This window comes from Anomalospiza imberbis, chromosome 2 (assembly GCF_031753505.1).
Source record: "Anomalospiza imberbis isolate Cuckoo-Finch-1a 21T00152 chromosome 2, ASM3175350v1, whole genome shotgun sequence".
NCBI lineage: Eukaryota > Metazoa > Chordata > Aves > Passeriformes > Viduidae > Anomalospiza > Anomalospiza imberbis.
The window spans coordinates 83,519,959-83,533,630 of record NC_089682.1 but is presented as its reverse complement, the minus strand read 5'-3'; the positions used below and the strand labels follow the sequence as shown (position 1 = coordinate 83,533,630).

General features: G+C 36.0%; 1 protein-coding gene across 5 annotated transcripts in view; it reads right to left on the bottom strand.

The window, feature by feature from the left end:
- Window positions 1-13,672, bottom strand: part of INTS6 (integrator complex subunit 6) — a 38,727-nt gene that overhangs the window by 2,445 nt on the left and 22,610 nt on the right. For 3 of the 5 annotated variants that reach the window (XR_010996479.1, XR_010996480.1, XM_068182099.1), the window contains exons 6-18: window positions 12,419-12,602; window positions 11,319-11,444; window positions 10,389-10,543; window positions 7,452-7,604; window positions 7,183-7,315; window positions 6,602-6,696; window positions 6,106-6,216; window positions 4,316-4,531; window positions 4,081-4,207; window positions 2,713-2,855; window positions 1,917-2,151; window positions 817-1,188; window positions 280-373 (exon numbers count right to left, since the gene is read on the bottom strand). Coding sequence is in view for 3 of the 5 variants with exons in the window: in XM_068182099.1 (XP_068038200.1) it covers window positions 280-373; window positions 817-1,188; window positions 1,917-2,151; window positions 2,713-2,855; window positions 4,081-4,207; window positions 4,316-4,531; window positions 6,106-6,216; window positions 6,602-6,696; window positions 7,183-7,315; window positions 7,452-7,604; window positions 10,389-10,543; window positions 11,319-11,444; window positions 12,419-12,602 (2,144 nt within the window). In the remaining 2 variants the exon portion in view is untranslated. The remainder of the gene's footprint in view (window positions 1-279; window positions 374-816; window positions 1,189-1,916; window positions 2,152-2,712; window positions 2,856-4,080; window positions 4,208-4,315; window positions 4,532-6,105; window positions 6,217-6,601; window positions 6,697-7,182; window positions 7,316-7,451; window positions 7,605-10,388; window positions 10,544-11,318; window positions 11,445-12,418; window positions 12,603-13,672) is intronic. The other 2 variants (XM_068182100.1, XM_068182101.1) reach the window with 2 other exon arrangements.

Sequence of the window (13,672 nt, the reverse complement as noted above, 5' to 3'; positions counted from 1 at the left end):
ATTTTTTTTTAATTACCTTCTCTTTCTATACCATTGTCTATCTACATTTACAGGGATTTGGCAGTTACAGTTGCTAACATGTTTAAGCCAAAATCCAAGGGAAAAAGGTAAGCTTTTACAAACAACACCTCAAGAAGCTTATGCATTTCTGCTCTTTCATGAGGAATTATTTACTTGCAGTACAAAGTGTTGTTTTCAAACAATTGCGTGCTTGTCCAGCAGTTATACATGGCACAACATGGTGCAGTTCTGTAAGAATAATACAATCCTGTTACCTACCTTGAAGCTTCTTTTATAACATTCTGTAAAAATATCAGTCGGGTTTGTAAGCTTCCTTGTACATGCTTCAGTAAAAAGAAGATTTTTTCATATTCTTAAAGGTCAAGAGAACAGAAACAACAGTTATTTAAAAGATGCCTACACAGATATCTGTTGCAATAGATTTGAGTGAAATGCAACATTTAATTTTTGTAAACTTTTAAGCTGTATCTCCCATCAACCGAAGCAAAAACATCTTATTTAATGAGAACCAATATTAAACATGTGATATTGAAGCTTAGGATATTACTAATACCTATCAAGTTAATTCTATTATTGACATAAAAAACATGACTCTCATGAACACTGATAGGTATAGCAATGTTTTCATCACTCCTACGGTAAGTTTTTAGCAGAGGTTTTAAAACAAATCTTTTCGGCTTCAAATTTAATTTTACTTTAGTCTCATGGTCCAGTACACTTCTAAAATAGTGATCTAACATGAATTCTTTGTTTAACTCTCATGCCAATTAACTGAAAGAAATTCAGTATACTTACTCCTTCCTGGTTTTCGGATCTCTTTCATAATTTGTGCTCTTAGCTCTATATTAATCTCTCTTGAACTCCTGCAGTGCATGGGCTTTTTCCCTTTGCTAGGTGAAGACATTGTCAAGTTCTCTTCTCGACTCTGCTCTTTACTACCTGATTCCTCATGATTCTCCAAAAGCCCATCAACATTCAAATTATTCCCTAAATGTTCATGGCCTACATCCTCTGTATGAGCTGTTGGTCGATCCAATGAATTGAATGGTGAAGACGACACTGAAAACTCCGAATCCACAGCATTTGGGAAAACATCTGATGAAAGGGGGTCCGTACTATGATTCTCAATGACATCATCAACTCCAACTTCATGATTTATTTCTGATGCTGAAAAAACAAAAATTACACTTGCCAGGTTCAAACTCCTTATCATTTCATACAAGTCAATGAGTCCGATCAGCATTAGACTCTTAAAATTATGCTCCAGCTCACACAGTCTACTGTACATGCCAAGCATAAGAAAACCTGTTTGTGGATTATAGCACTGAGCCTGTCACTATCTCCTGGCAATTAATGACTTTCAAAAAAATCACAGGTATGTTCTTTGTAAGAAAAAGGAAACTACTGTATGTACTATCAAGAAAAGAAAAAACACCTCTAAAGAGTGATTTTATGTCTTTCCTCCTTTAAATCAAACTAACTAAAGTTTACTTCAGTACTAACCAGTGAATAAGAGTTATACAGCACCTCAGTTTCACACCCACAAAAATGATTTCATTGCACAAGAGCAAAATTCAAACTAACTTCACGCTGTCATACTTCTAGAGTATCTGAATTTCCAGGCAAAGGAAGAAAACTTCTCTCATCGTCTACACTGTCTCCTCAGGAGAGAGGAAATATATTGTTCATACTTAGAATTCATATGGAAGACATCCATCCAAAAGACTGTATGAATACTGTAATTAACCCCAGACATACATTTAAGTACTTTATTTTCAAGAGGGAGGGATAAAATTGCCATATTTCACAAATTAGCCAGCAGTATTTTTTACACAAAGAAGCTTTTTCAGATAAATTAAAAAAACAAACTTTAAAAATTTTGAAGATTCACTTACTTTTGTGAATAGCAATGGGTTTAATAAGGTCAGGCTGTGCTTGCGCAATTGGTGTTGGGGGCCCTTTTCCTCCAATGTGGTTATTAACAACTGGAAGAGTCTGTGGTCGCCCTCTGAGCAGGGGGGACATACAACGTCGCCTTTTTGGAATCCCTTGCATATGTGGTTCTCCAGGTCTTTTATGTTTATTTTGAGGTCCTGATACAAATTCATCTGCTTCATCTATCATCATTCCCTGTAATTAATTTAACAGGAAGAATTCTTAAGCTTCACACCAAAACCACGTAACATAAGATACAATTAATGCTCTGATATTAAGATAATGTGTAAGAATTACATACAACATGCCACTATGTTTGGAATTCCAAATTGTCAACCAAGACCAGATAAATGTGCTTAAGGCCCTTATCCAACAATCTGCTAAGTAAGTTAAGGGAGTGGGCCATCAAACTTCCTTTTCAGTAATTGCAAAGAGACTCACATATTTAATACAAGAGCTCTAAATGTTACTGGCAGTTTGGTCGATTCTAAGAGATTTGGATAAAAAGGAGAGCCAAGACTCTCAACTTTGAGACAAGTGTTTCAGTTATAATACAATTTAGAGATATAATGCTAGTTTTCCAATAAAGGCTGCCCTCCATAAGATACTACTGATTGAAGAACATCTAAGACAGTTTGTAGCCATTTCTTTTACAAGTACTTGAAAGGGTTTCTCCAATAGACTACTCAAAGAACAATGTAGGCAGTAGCACACATACAACAGCACTTTTTTAAAAAAGCTTTACAGAAAAGTCACCTTTTTGTCCAATTTGAATGGATTGCCAAACGTATGAAGCCTTCGTGGTTGATCAGGATCAAGTTCTCGGAGTGGAGAAGGTATTTGTTTTAGATACTCCTGGTAGTTTCCCATTTGTGCTATAGGTACACTGTGAACTTGATCTGTGGTAACAGAGGAGTTAATACACAGTACTGCTCACATTATGAGAATTTAGTCTATATCCATTTCATATCTCCAGTGTTCAGACTTATCATATGCATTAACAAAACAGCTGTACAAAGCTCGCCACTTTTCTCGCCCAACTGGTATTTGTAACACTTCAGGAGACTTGCTCAAAGGAATCAGCACATGTCTCAGAGATTTATCATCTTGACAACAAATAAGCCATAGGTGTCATGCACAGATGTTAGTTTTCCTATGTGTCCCAACTTTACAACATAGCAATGGATGGAAAAACAGACTAGGAACAAATTAGAACTAAAACATTACTACAAACAGAAGATATATTAAAGCAAAGTAGGAATGCCATGCTGTACACAGCTTTGATATAACTGTCCAATTTTAGCAACCCAAAACTTAATTTTCAAGACTAGCATTTTCCCAGAGCAAGGGTGACTTATGATCACCGTAAATAAATAAACTCTTAAAAAAACATAGGAGCTGATTTTAAACTTGCTCTAGCTTTAGAGCTGCCAAGCCTTTGATCCAGAAAAAAATACACTAGAAGAAACCATAGAAAAAATTCCTAACATGAGCTAATCCTCCTGCCTGAAGAACAACTACTCTGACAAAGTGATAATGTAATATGTACAGATGTTAATCTGACCTAAGTAGCAGCAGCACTAATGTAGCACAAGCTTTCACTTGCATTGCCATTCTCACACTACTTATTTCAACATCTTCAGTTAAATGTCACAAAGCAGTGCCAGAAGAAACAGGAAAAAAGGTAAAGGAATATATTAGCAGACTACTGAACCATTTGCTGTTGGCTTAACAGGCAAAACCATCACAGTGGCAGCACACAGTGAGCTAGCTTACTTTTCCACTGCTCACAATCCACTTCTACTGAGAGAGATCATAATGTTCAGAACTGCCCTGTGATTTTATCAGATACATTCATGAAAGTTAGGAAAAACAGTGAACAAAGAATCTTCTGTAAAAGCCCAAGTCCCCTCATACGGTCTAAGGATCAAGCAGTGAATCAGCAATCTTCTGTCCTCACCATTTTTTCTTCCAATAAGGTAAGGAAAAACCATATTAAAAAATCCATTCAGCTTAATGGCAAGGGCAGACATCCACCAAGTTTTAAAGAACTACATTATTTGTTACATTGTTATTTAGCAATGGTCACATCACAGGCAGACAAAATATAAACTGTTATCTAACCTTCATCTTGTCCTTTGAGCAACTTGCAAGTACTCTTCAATAAATTAGATCTCATTCGTGTTAACTGATCCAAAAGATTTCTTCTGGGTATGTCATAAGCATTTCTAAATGTCTGAGGTTTCAAATCCTATGGTTCCAGTAAATGAAATTCCAATTAATGCCGTGTAAGAAACAATATCTAGCATTTCAATGGAAGTATATTGAAAATAACAACATTACACACAGTGGTGCTTACCTTATTCAGCAAAGCTATTTGGAACCCAGCATACTCCTTCATATTGAGGTCTAGAGGTCTATGAGGAATTTCCCCAGTAATCCCCTGTAGCAGATGTTGAAAATCGTTCCTATGTGCCATAGACAGGTTGTGTGATCTGCTTCTGACCTTAATTCCAGTCTCTTGCGCTACCTTTTTGCCTACAGAGCCAATGACTCTATCGGACTCTATTTTGGCCTTAATTTGAAATAAATAAATAAATAAAATTGACAATATGCTCTTAAAAGGATTAGTCAGACTTATTCATTTTAAATTCCTACCTACAAGATTCAACAATGTGCTAACACACTACGATGACCATAACCGGGCTGAGCGCTTAAGGAGTGCTTAATACATAACCACTTAATGCCTACTACAGTTTTTAATATAGTGAACAGTTTTCTGCATATTTCTCCTCTGCTGCCCATTACAGTATCTAAGCACCAATATGCATGCAATGCTTTTATTTTCATAAAATGTCATAATTTGACTAGTAATTCTCTGCAGATCTATCTGTACTCATATAATGTTCAGCTGTTCCTGCAGAGAACAGTCAAACTCTCACAAGACTGATTCTCCCACAACTGTAGTTGCAGTCAGTCACCCAATTGCATCAACTTTTTTAAAGCTCAATACAAATAGTCATAACATTAAAAAATGTGAAATAAATGAAAATAACTGGTTGACCAGACAGACCTAGCCCCCAATATTATGTTAGATTTGTACCAAAATTAAACATGTTCATAAATGCCAGCTTTTTGACAGAACACAGTGCTAAAAGGAATTTAGTAACACAAATGCCAGTTTTGGTTTTGCAATTTCACATAAATTTATAGACTACTCAAAAATTTGAGTATGTATTGAGAATACTGAGTCTCTACTGGCAGGGCTCATCAGAAGTTACAAAAGCTTTAAGTACAATTTGCAGTGTGTGTCATTACACCTTAGAGGAGACCAAGATGTCTAGGTTGAGACATCAGTTCACAGGTTAGTGAGCAATATGACTATGATTTAACAAGATATGTTCTAGACTTTAAGACACTTGTTTCCTCAAATAATAATTTATATTTATGTTTTAAGAAAAAGCTGGTGCATAAAAACTCATTACCTAAGTTACAAGTACTTGGCATTAGTGTTTCTTGAAGATTCAAGATTACTTTTTTTATGCTGAAACAAAGCTTAACATGCACAGTTCAAAAGTGGAGGTAGCAGGGCAGAAATGCTTTAGCTGGTGCAGGAGCCTAGTCAAAGATTCAGGCGCTATTCTGAACACAGTCAGCAAGTTCAAACAGTCACTTGACATTTTTACATCTGTATCCTTATTTGATATTCTGTTATGTCAGTTATCTTATTTAGTGAATACTTTCCACTTCATGCCACAAGCCAAAGAAAGAACACTTTGATTCTGATGCATCAAGCACAATTCCCTATTTCCTGAAAAAACACTAAAACATCTTTGAAGACAACATTTTTTTTTTTTTTGGATAAAACTATGTTACTTTCTGCTAAGTGAAAAAGCTTCTTAAATAGGAGAAAACCTCAACTTGTACTTCCGTATCTGTCTCTATATAGTTTAGTTTATAAAGTCTGTATTTAAAATGATGTATTTTCCTTCAATTCAAAAAACCAAAATTATTTTTTGGTAATTGCTTATGGGAAAGTATTAACTTGATCTTTCTGCTCTTTTTTCCTACAAAGCCACTGAACTCGAGTATTTTAGGATTATCCTGCTATTAGAGTAAGTTTTCACTGCTCTTTTGCTTCAACATTACCTGCTGACTCAACTTTTTGAGATATGAAATGACACTGTAACTAAGTCCATATTCCACATTGTCAGCTATAAGGTTTGGTGCTCCCATCATTCTCACAGCTTTCTTCAAAGGCTGAAACATGGAATATATTGCATGGTCATATTTAACTTTATACATACTTCAACTAACTGTACCCATTTCAAATAGAACCTGAGGTTCTGAAAGTTCAAAAAGAACATCAAAAAGACACTCAGGGAATAATTTTTTGTCGTTTTAAAATAGTTCTATTTATACAGAATCAGTTAACGAAAATATAATTTATATGCAAGTCCCAGAGTATTATGAAATTAAAAAAATTCTATAGCATTCAGGCCTCCCACAGGACTCCAGTGAAAACACACATTATGTATGAAGTTTAACTATTCTCTCAAATTAATACTTATTTTACTTAAAATAGAGACTACATCCATAGTGAAAAGACAACTATAAACCAGAAATTTTAACACAGTCTTCTTACCCCAAGGTAATAAGGAGGCATTGTCTTCAAATAGCTTTCAAATGATTGACGCCATTTCAATGTAGGCTTTGCCTTGTGTACTTTAAACAAGTCATCTAATAGTTATAAAAAAAGCAAAGCAACAAAATGAAAAGCATGTCTAGACAGCACTGTAATTTTTTTTCTAAATAATAAAATTCTAGTAAAAGAAACTCCTGAACAAATGTAAATTCCTCAATGATTAAATTAGTATCTACAAATCAACATATATACAACTAAGCCAAAAACACACGAGGTTAATGCTGCAGCCAAAAATGGAACCTGATAAATGATCAAATTGGTATTGAGACAGATTAAGAAAAGATGGCTCTTAAAACAATGAAAGTGAGACTAAAACATATCTGCAAATGATGACTGAGTAAATCTTACACACTAAGTTGGAGTCATGAAGGCCAGACAACTGGAGACAAGTGAAACAAGCTACTGATTCTACCTTTCTCCAGGTGTTATTAATGCTGGCATTAATTGCAGTAATCTATTTAGATGATATCAATGTTTCAATTACCTACCACATAAGCAAATTTGTATGAAGTGGTATTTACCTAGCAGTGGAAGCAGGACTGGGTAATTGTAAGGCATCACAAATAAATTCACACAATTCAGCGCTGTACTAGCTTTCAAGTAACCAAAAGGATGACCAAGTTCACTGTATTTTGCACTATTGCTCACATACACCTGCAATAAAACATATTACACTGGATTTACACTCCAAGTATTGTGTTCTGAAATTTCACACCCAATTCCGATTACAGAATAAGACAGATGAAAAACAGTATTCCATAAACTTCAATTTAGCATGCATTCTACTTGCCTGCCAGCAGGTCTGAGGGGATTTTCTTTCCAGAATAAACTGGGTCAGTGGTGAAGGTTCTAATTCATATTTATCGAAAGGCAGTTTATCAATGACCATCGGTTCACAGTCAGTACAGGAAAATTTCACCACAGGATGAGATGTGCGAGGTGGCTAAACAAAGTATTCCACTGTTAATAAGGCTGCACAACAATCAAAACGCATTTGTACTATGACAAATGAAGCAATACAGATTCTTTGAAAACATACTATTTAAGGAGCCTACTCCTTAATACAGGATTCATTTACTGTTAATGAGTCCTAAGCAATTTATGATGTTAGCACTGTTTTATTCTGAAGGAATCTTGTTTTCTAAGTAAGTGCTAATTACTTCACAATAGGAAGTCTAGAGTAATATGCAACTCAAACTTCTTGCATTTATCCAAAAGCTGTACAAATGGGAGCAAGTCCTAGTGGGGACAAAAAACATCATCAATGTTACTCTGGGACACGTCCATTTTCATTCCCTACAGAAGCAGGTGCTGTACTTCTGCATTTGCTGACTTTGCCAGGAGCTTTTCCTTCTTGGCAAATTTAACAGTTACAAAATTCAAACAACTATAAAGATCTAGAGCAGCATGAATTCAGGAAAAAACTTTAAAAACTCACATTTTAACTAGGCCTGAGGGGAAAAAAAGTTACTTCAAGGAATTTCAGTGTTTGGATTTTTAAAATCTATTTATTAATCACAGGAAAATGGCCTTTGTGCCACAATTTTCAACTGTAAGTTAACAACTTAAAATTTCTTTTGCCAAAAGGGAGAGATGATTTTCAGTGTGATGAAAACTGGAGCTCTACACCTTCCATTGAAGGGAGGAATGTAAGCTCTTATACTTACTCTGAGCCTTCCCCCAAGGCCACTAGAATCTGAGGAAGAGCTCATTTGGGAAGCCTCCTTCCAGTTACTCTATTTACAGAAAGGTAGCTCACAAATGCACAAGATGAAGTAGAGAAACAAAAGGTTTCCTGGACCATCTTACCACCTCACATTGAAAATAATTATTTTATGTCTAAGCTCTAGGCTCTTTATTTCAGGATAAGCCACCCAAACAAGTTATCTGTCAAGAGAGTTGGTCTTGCTTTGAGTTCTCCACCCTGAGGAAGGTGGGCTCTCCAACAGGACACCAAAGAGGAGGACCAACCAAATTGACAAAGAATAACTCTTTTCAAAGAATATAAGTAATAAATAGTTGTGGTGGAGTTTGACCAAGCCACCAAAGTCAGACTAGTAATAAAAAGGCTGCAAAAGAAATTGACTACTTAGACTTGAGAAGTCCAATAATCCTTTGCTGGACAGCAGAACTATTTTTACCTCTGAGCAGCTGAAGCAGCCATTTACATGTTGATCTGCCAGCATAATTATTAGCAGACTTTCATATACATTTAAGAAAGCCTTGATGGTGTCATTAGCCACAGCAGACTTAAGTTCTTGTAATAGAACTGTTTGAAATAACTCCACTGTGGATCAGGTAACAGGCAGGGAAAGTCAAGTATTTAACTATGAACTCTTAAGCAGACAAGATATGCTACATACATACAAACTGATGACAATATATGCTGTGTTTGAACACTACTGTAATACAGGTCTTGAAACACTATCAGCAACTTAGCTCCCCAACACTGCATGAGGAAGGTACAACTCAGAATTTCAATTGATGTCAACAAGAATTTAGCTGTACATGACAGTGCTTTATAGTTCTGAGAGCTATACACACTACAACAAAAAATCTCATCTTTTTGCCATTTGAGTAAGTCAACTTCAGGCTTTTTGAAGATTACATTCAACAACACTTGGCAAGATCTATTTTATCAATCTTGATTAAGATCTGGAGTAGTAAACTGAACAGACTCTACACAGCAAATGGAGGCAGATACGCTACTGACAGCAATTACAAGGAATACACAGGAATACACAGCTTTCCTACAGAACAGCCTTCAAACACCCACTACAACATGACACCTTGGTTTTTTTAATGACTACAGAAAATATACTTTTATTCATATATGCTAGCTTGCTTGTAATTCAGTAAGACATTCACATCCTTTAATGAATGTGACCACAGATGTCAAAAATACAAAAACCGATAAATTACTAAAATGGCATACTCCATCACTCCTCAAGAATGTGTATTTCAAAGGACTTAATCTGTTTTCTAACCAAGAGATAAAATTTATGAGTAGTTCGGTGAGTGTAAGTCAGCACATCTGTTTCATATCAAAAAACCCAGAAGAATTAGATAATCATTAAATGTAGGTAACCATTACACAACTGCAGGATTTCTACTTCAACGGTTTCAAATATAAACAGAAACACAAAAATGCATTACACTATACCAATGATTATTTCTCAGACCAAAAGGCAGTGGAATACATGCTTTTGTGAAAAAGAACAGGTAAATTAATTCTTAATTAATAAATTAATTTAAAAGCTGAAGTTTTCTCAGTTTGGATAAATTGAAAGTGTGGCTACACTGCACAACAGCAGATGAAATTATATTCACTTGCTAGAATGGAAGTAGAACTACCACAGGGATTCAAATTGTCAAGATCATACTATCTTTTATTAATGCCCTCTATGAGGCAATAGAATTCGATAGGCTTTTACCAAGTGCCACCATTTGATATTTAACGGGGTTCAAACCATCACTTACGTGCATGTTCTAAGTCAAAAATCTCTTACAGGCAGTTTCCTAAAGCTTCGAAGTTACTAAAAAGAAAACCCCATGTTATTTGCTCACCAGTAGTTTATAGGCTTGCATGTGTCACTCCTTGGGTCACACTCCTTCCACATTTGCTAAAATGCTATACATATGTCAAAATTTGAAAAAGAATCTCTGAATAGGAAATCCTGGAATATTTCTGCATGCACAAACCCTTTGCTTTAACTTCAGTACATACCAGTGTTGGAGAATTCTGATCTGGCCAAAAGGATTCAGGAACAGGCCAATGACCTATAGGAACCCCAGTTTTAGGGTTTGGTCTGACATAGATAAGTTTGTGACAGCTGTGCCAAGGTTGGGGTCCAAAGGGTCTGGATATCTCCACCTGCCCATCTACAGAAGAAAAAGGCTTTGAGTCAAAATAGTGCTAAAACTCAAGAACAGTATGAAATAAATTCTGTGAGGAGTCAAAGACTTATAATCCCAGGGAAGCCCTTCCTGCAGTTAATATTATTTCTAAGAATAGCAGATAGTTGTCAGTAAGCACGTCTGCAAAAACACAAACTGAGAAACCAATTAACTGGAGCCCTTCATTATAATGTTTCTTTTTCCTCCATTGCCATTAACAAGCATTAAAGAAGTGATATACATGACTAATACTGCTGGGATTTTTATTGCAGCAAAGTAAATTTTTTTAAAAATCTCAAAAACTTCTCAGTAACATCCAAAGAGGGACCTAGCTAAGCCATTTAGATTGAGAAATTAATGCCACACAGGTGTATTTGTTATTTTAACTCTTACTACAGCCACTTTAATACATTGAAGAAAAAGGGATAAGCCCAGGTCTTTCCATATCATGTTATTTACACTTCTAGCTGGTTGAAAACTGCTAAAACCCATAAATCCCTTTAACTATGCCTGACATGAACAAATGCATTTAAGACTACCTGAGTGGTTTCACCAAATGCAGAATGTCTGGCAGCTACAGCCAGTATTTTGAGACACTACAAAGTTTCAGAATTAACAGGTAGGTCCTTTTTGTAGTTAAGTCTTTCAAATTGCAATCGTTTCCCTTTTGATTTGACAACTACTATATTAAGTTCACTAAGTTACACTGATGACAGTTACCCCTGTTATTTCAAACCACAGTGTAAAAAATTTCAAGTACCATCAATTGGTGAGGGATCTGGTCCAGCTTTTTCAAAATTTATTACCACTCCACTTTGCACTTTTTGCACCAATGACTCAAGACATTGATTCAGCATTCTTGGAGAGCACACACAATATGATCGACCTAGAATGAAACAGTCAGGGTTAAAGCTCTTCAGTGTTTCTACCCTCATTTTAACTTGGATCACTGAAAACTGTTCAATCACCACACATTGATTTATGTATGGATCACTGATTTAAAGCTTCTCCTGAACACTCCCTCTTTTTTTAAGCAGCAAGGCAGCCCAGTGAAGCACTGACAAGTGTCTCAGTGGAAATGTTTGTATTTTAGACCCTTAATGACTAACTCAAATTCTTAGTTGCATTCATGGAAAATGGGCTCCCCCTTGTGACAGACGTCAACACTTAAGCTGTCCACAAATTTCAGTCAAAGCACTTGCCAGTACAGCTTACATACCAGTCAGAAAGCAGTGGAATGAAATCCTTTTGGAATACTTTTCAAAGCCCCTTGCTTCCTCTCTATCACATTCTCTCTGATGCATTAGAAGAATCATCATACTTTTAAAAGGTAATAAACTCAATGCCTGAATTTGATCTGGAATACAATTACTAAGATATTAACAATATGATCTGTAACTGAGAAAAGTATCAATTCTGCAGAATTATTATGCATTCTGAAAGGCATTCTGTGTGCTCTGGAGGGAAAAAACCTAAAACAACCCACTTCCTTCACTTTGGCTTTTTTAGACCATAGTGTGACAGGAATTAACCAACACTGTACTGCAGAAGAGACTCAATTATTACAATTTCTAACTGCAATACCAAGGTGTAGTAGAAAAGAGTAAGCTCTCTTACAAAACATTTCTTAAGAAAGTAGGTTCACTCTTCCAAGATAGGCTACATTTAACTGTCTGTAGCTTTAATGCTGTAAGTGTCCTAATGTTTCATTATAACAGGGTTTATGAGGGTTTTTACAAGTACTGTAAGAACTTAGAAATCCTTATTCAATGACATGGAATCACACAATTAATTGAACTAAACTGAATTAATTTACACTTTGGAAAGTAACGACTTGCCAAAGGAAACAAGGGCACTCACCTCCTGTGACTTCACACATAGGTGTGATAGCAGAGTCATCCACAGGCACCCCTGTCATCTGTTCTGATTCTGGTGCTGTAATACCAGGCAAGCGGAGAACCAAAGCAAATAACCTCTGATCCCATCGAAAGGGTTCCTTAGTCAACTCACTTCCAGGTAAAGGGGAATTGAGAGGTAAATGGAGCTGGAAAGGGATTTAAATCTGTGAATACACAGCTCTTAAAAGAAACAAAAATTCAGGTTTCATAGCAATGGCAATTCACTCTATATAAGCACACTTCTCTCTCCACATACATTTAATACCTCGTTAACAAAACTGAGACAAGCTTCTAAAGGACAGCACATGGCATTCAGAAGATCCTAGATGCTCTTTTTGCATCCAGATACTTCACATAGATTAGTGAGAAAGAGAAAGCTTATCCAAACATTCAACTACAGAAGTCCTGCACAGATAGATTTGCAACAAGTCATTGCAAGTTCCAGAAATTTTGATACATCCCTGGTTGATGATACCACTGTCAGCACAAGCAAAATTCTCATTTCACCTGAAGCACTGCAGCAACAAAAGAGGAAAAAGCATCCCCAAAGCAACGACTCAAGTGGTGCAAACAGTTCCATTAGCACACTACATACAAGGGGGGTGTTAAGTCCACATGCTGAAGCAAACTCAACATGTCCTCATTTTTTCTCATGCAGCCTTCAAAAAAATCCCAGTTCTCAACCCTCAGCTCAATGCTCGCAAGAAAGTACTAGTCTGTTCCAAAACTTGATGCAAATCCACACAAACACTCACAAACATTCATAGAGGTTAGAGAATTTACAGAAAGCTGTTAAAACAGGTTTTTGTTTGCTTATTTTTAAGAGATAGCTTGAAAGCATTGAAGCCTGATTTCCAAAACCAGATCCTGCAGCTATTTCTATTTACATAATTGCAGCATCTCATACTGGGAAAAACACATACCTTGTTGTTTGAAAAGCAATCAATTTATTGATACAATCTCGAAACTACGACCAAACATGACAAAACTACTCAAAATGTGGCCAAGAATCAGAATATTTTGGACTTTTCAGCACACCTGATGATTCCTCCAGACTTTCTCTTTTTGCTTATGCAAGCACAGAGTACATGTAAGAACAGAACTATTTTCTCCAAATGCTTCATGTTTTACACGAAACTGGACAAAGGGAAGGAACTCAGTGGTTTGTAACTAACTGCTTGACATGCATGTCTTATCCCCTCTAAACAAAGAGCCA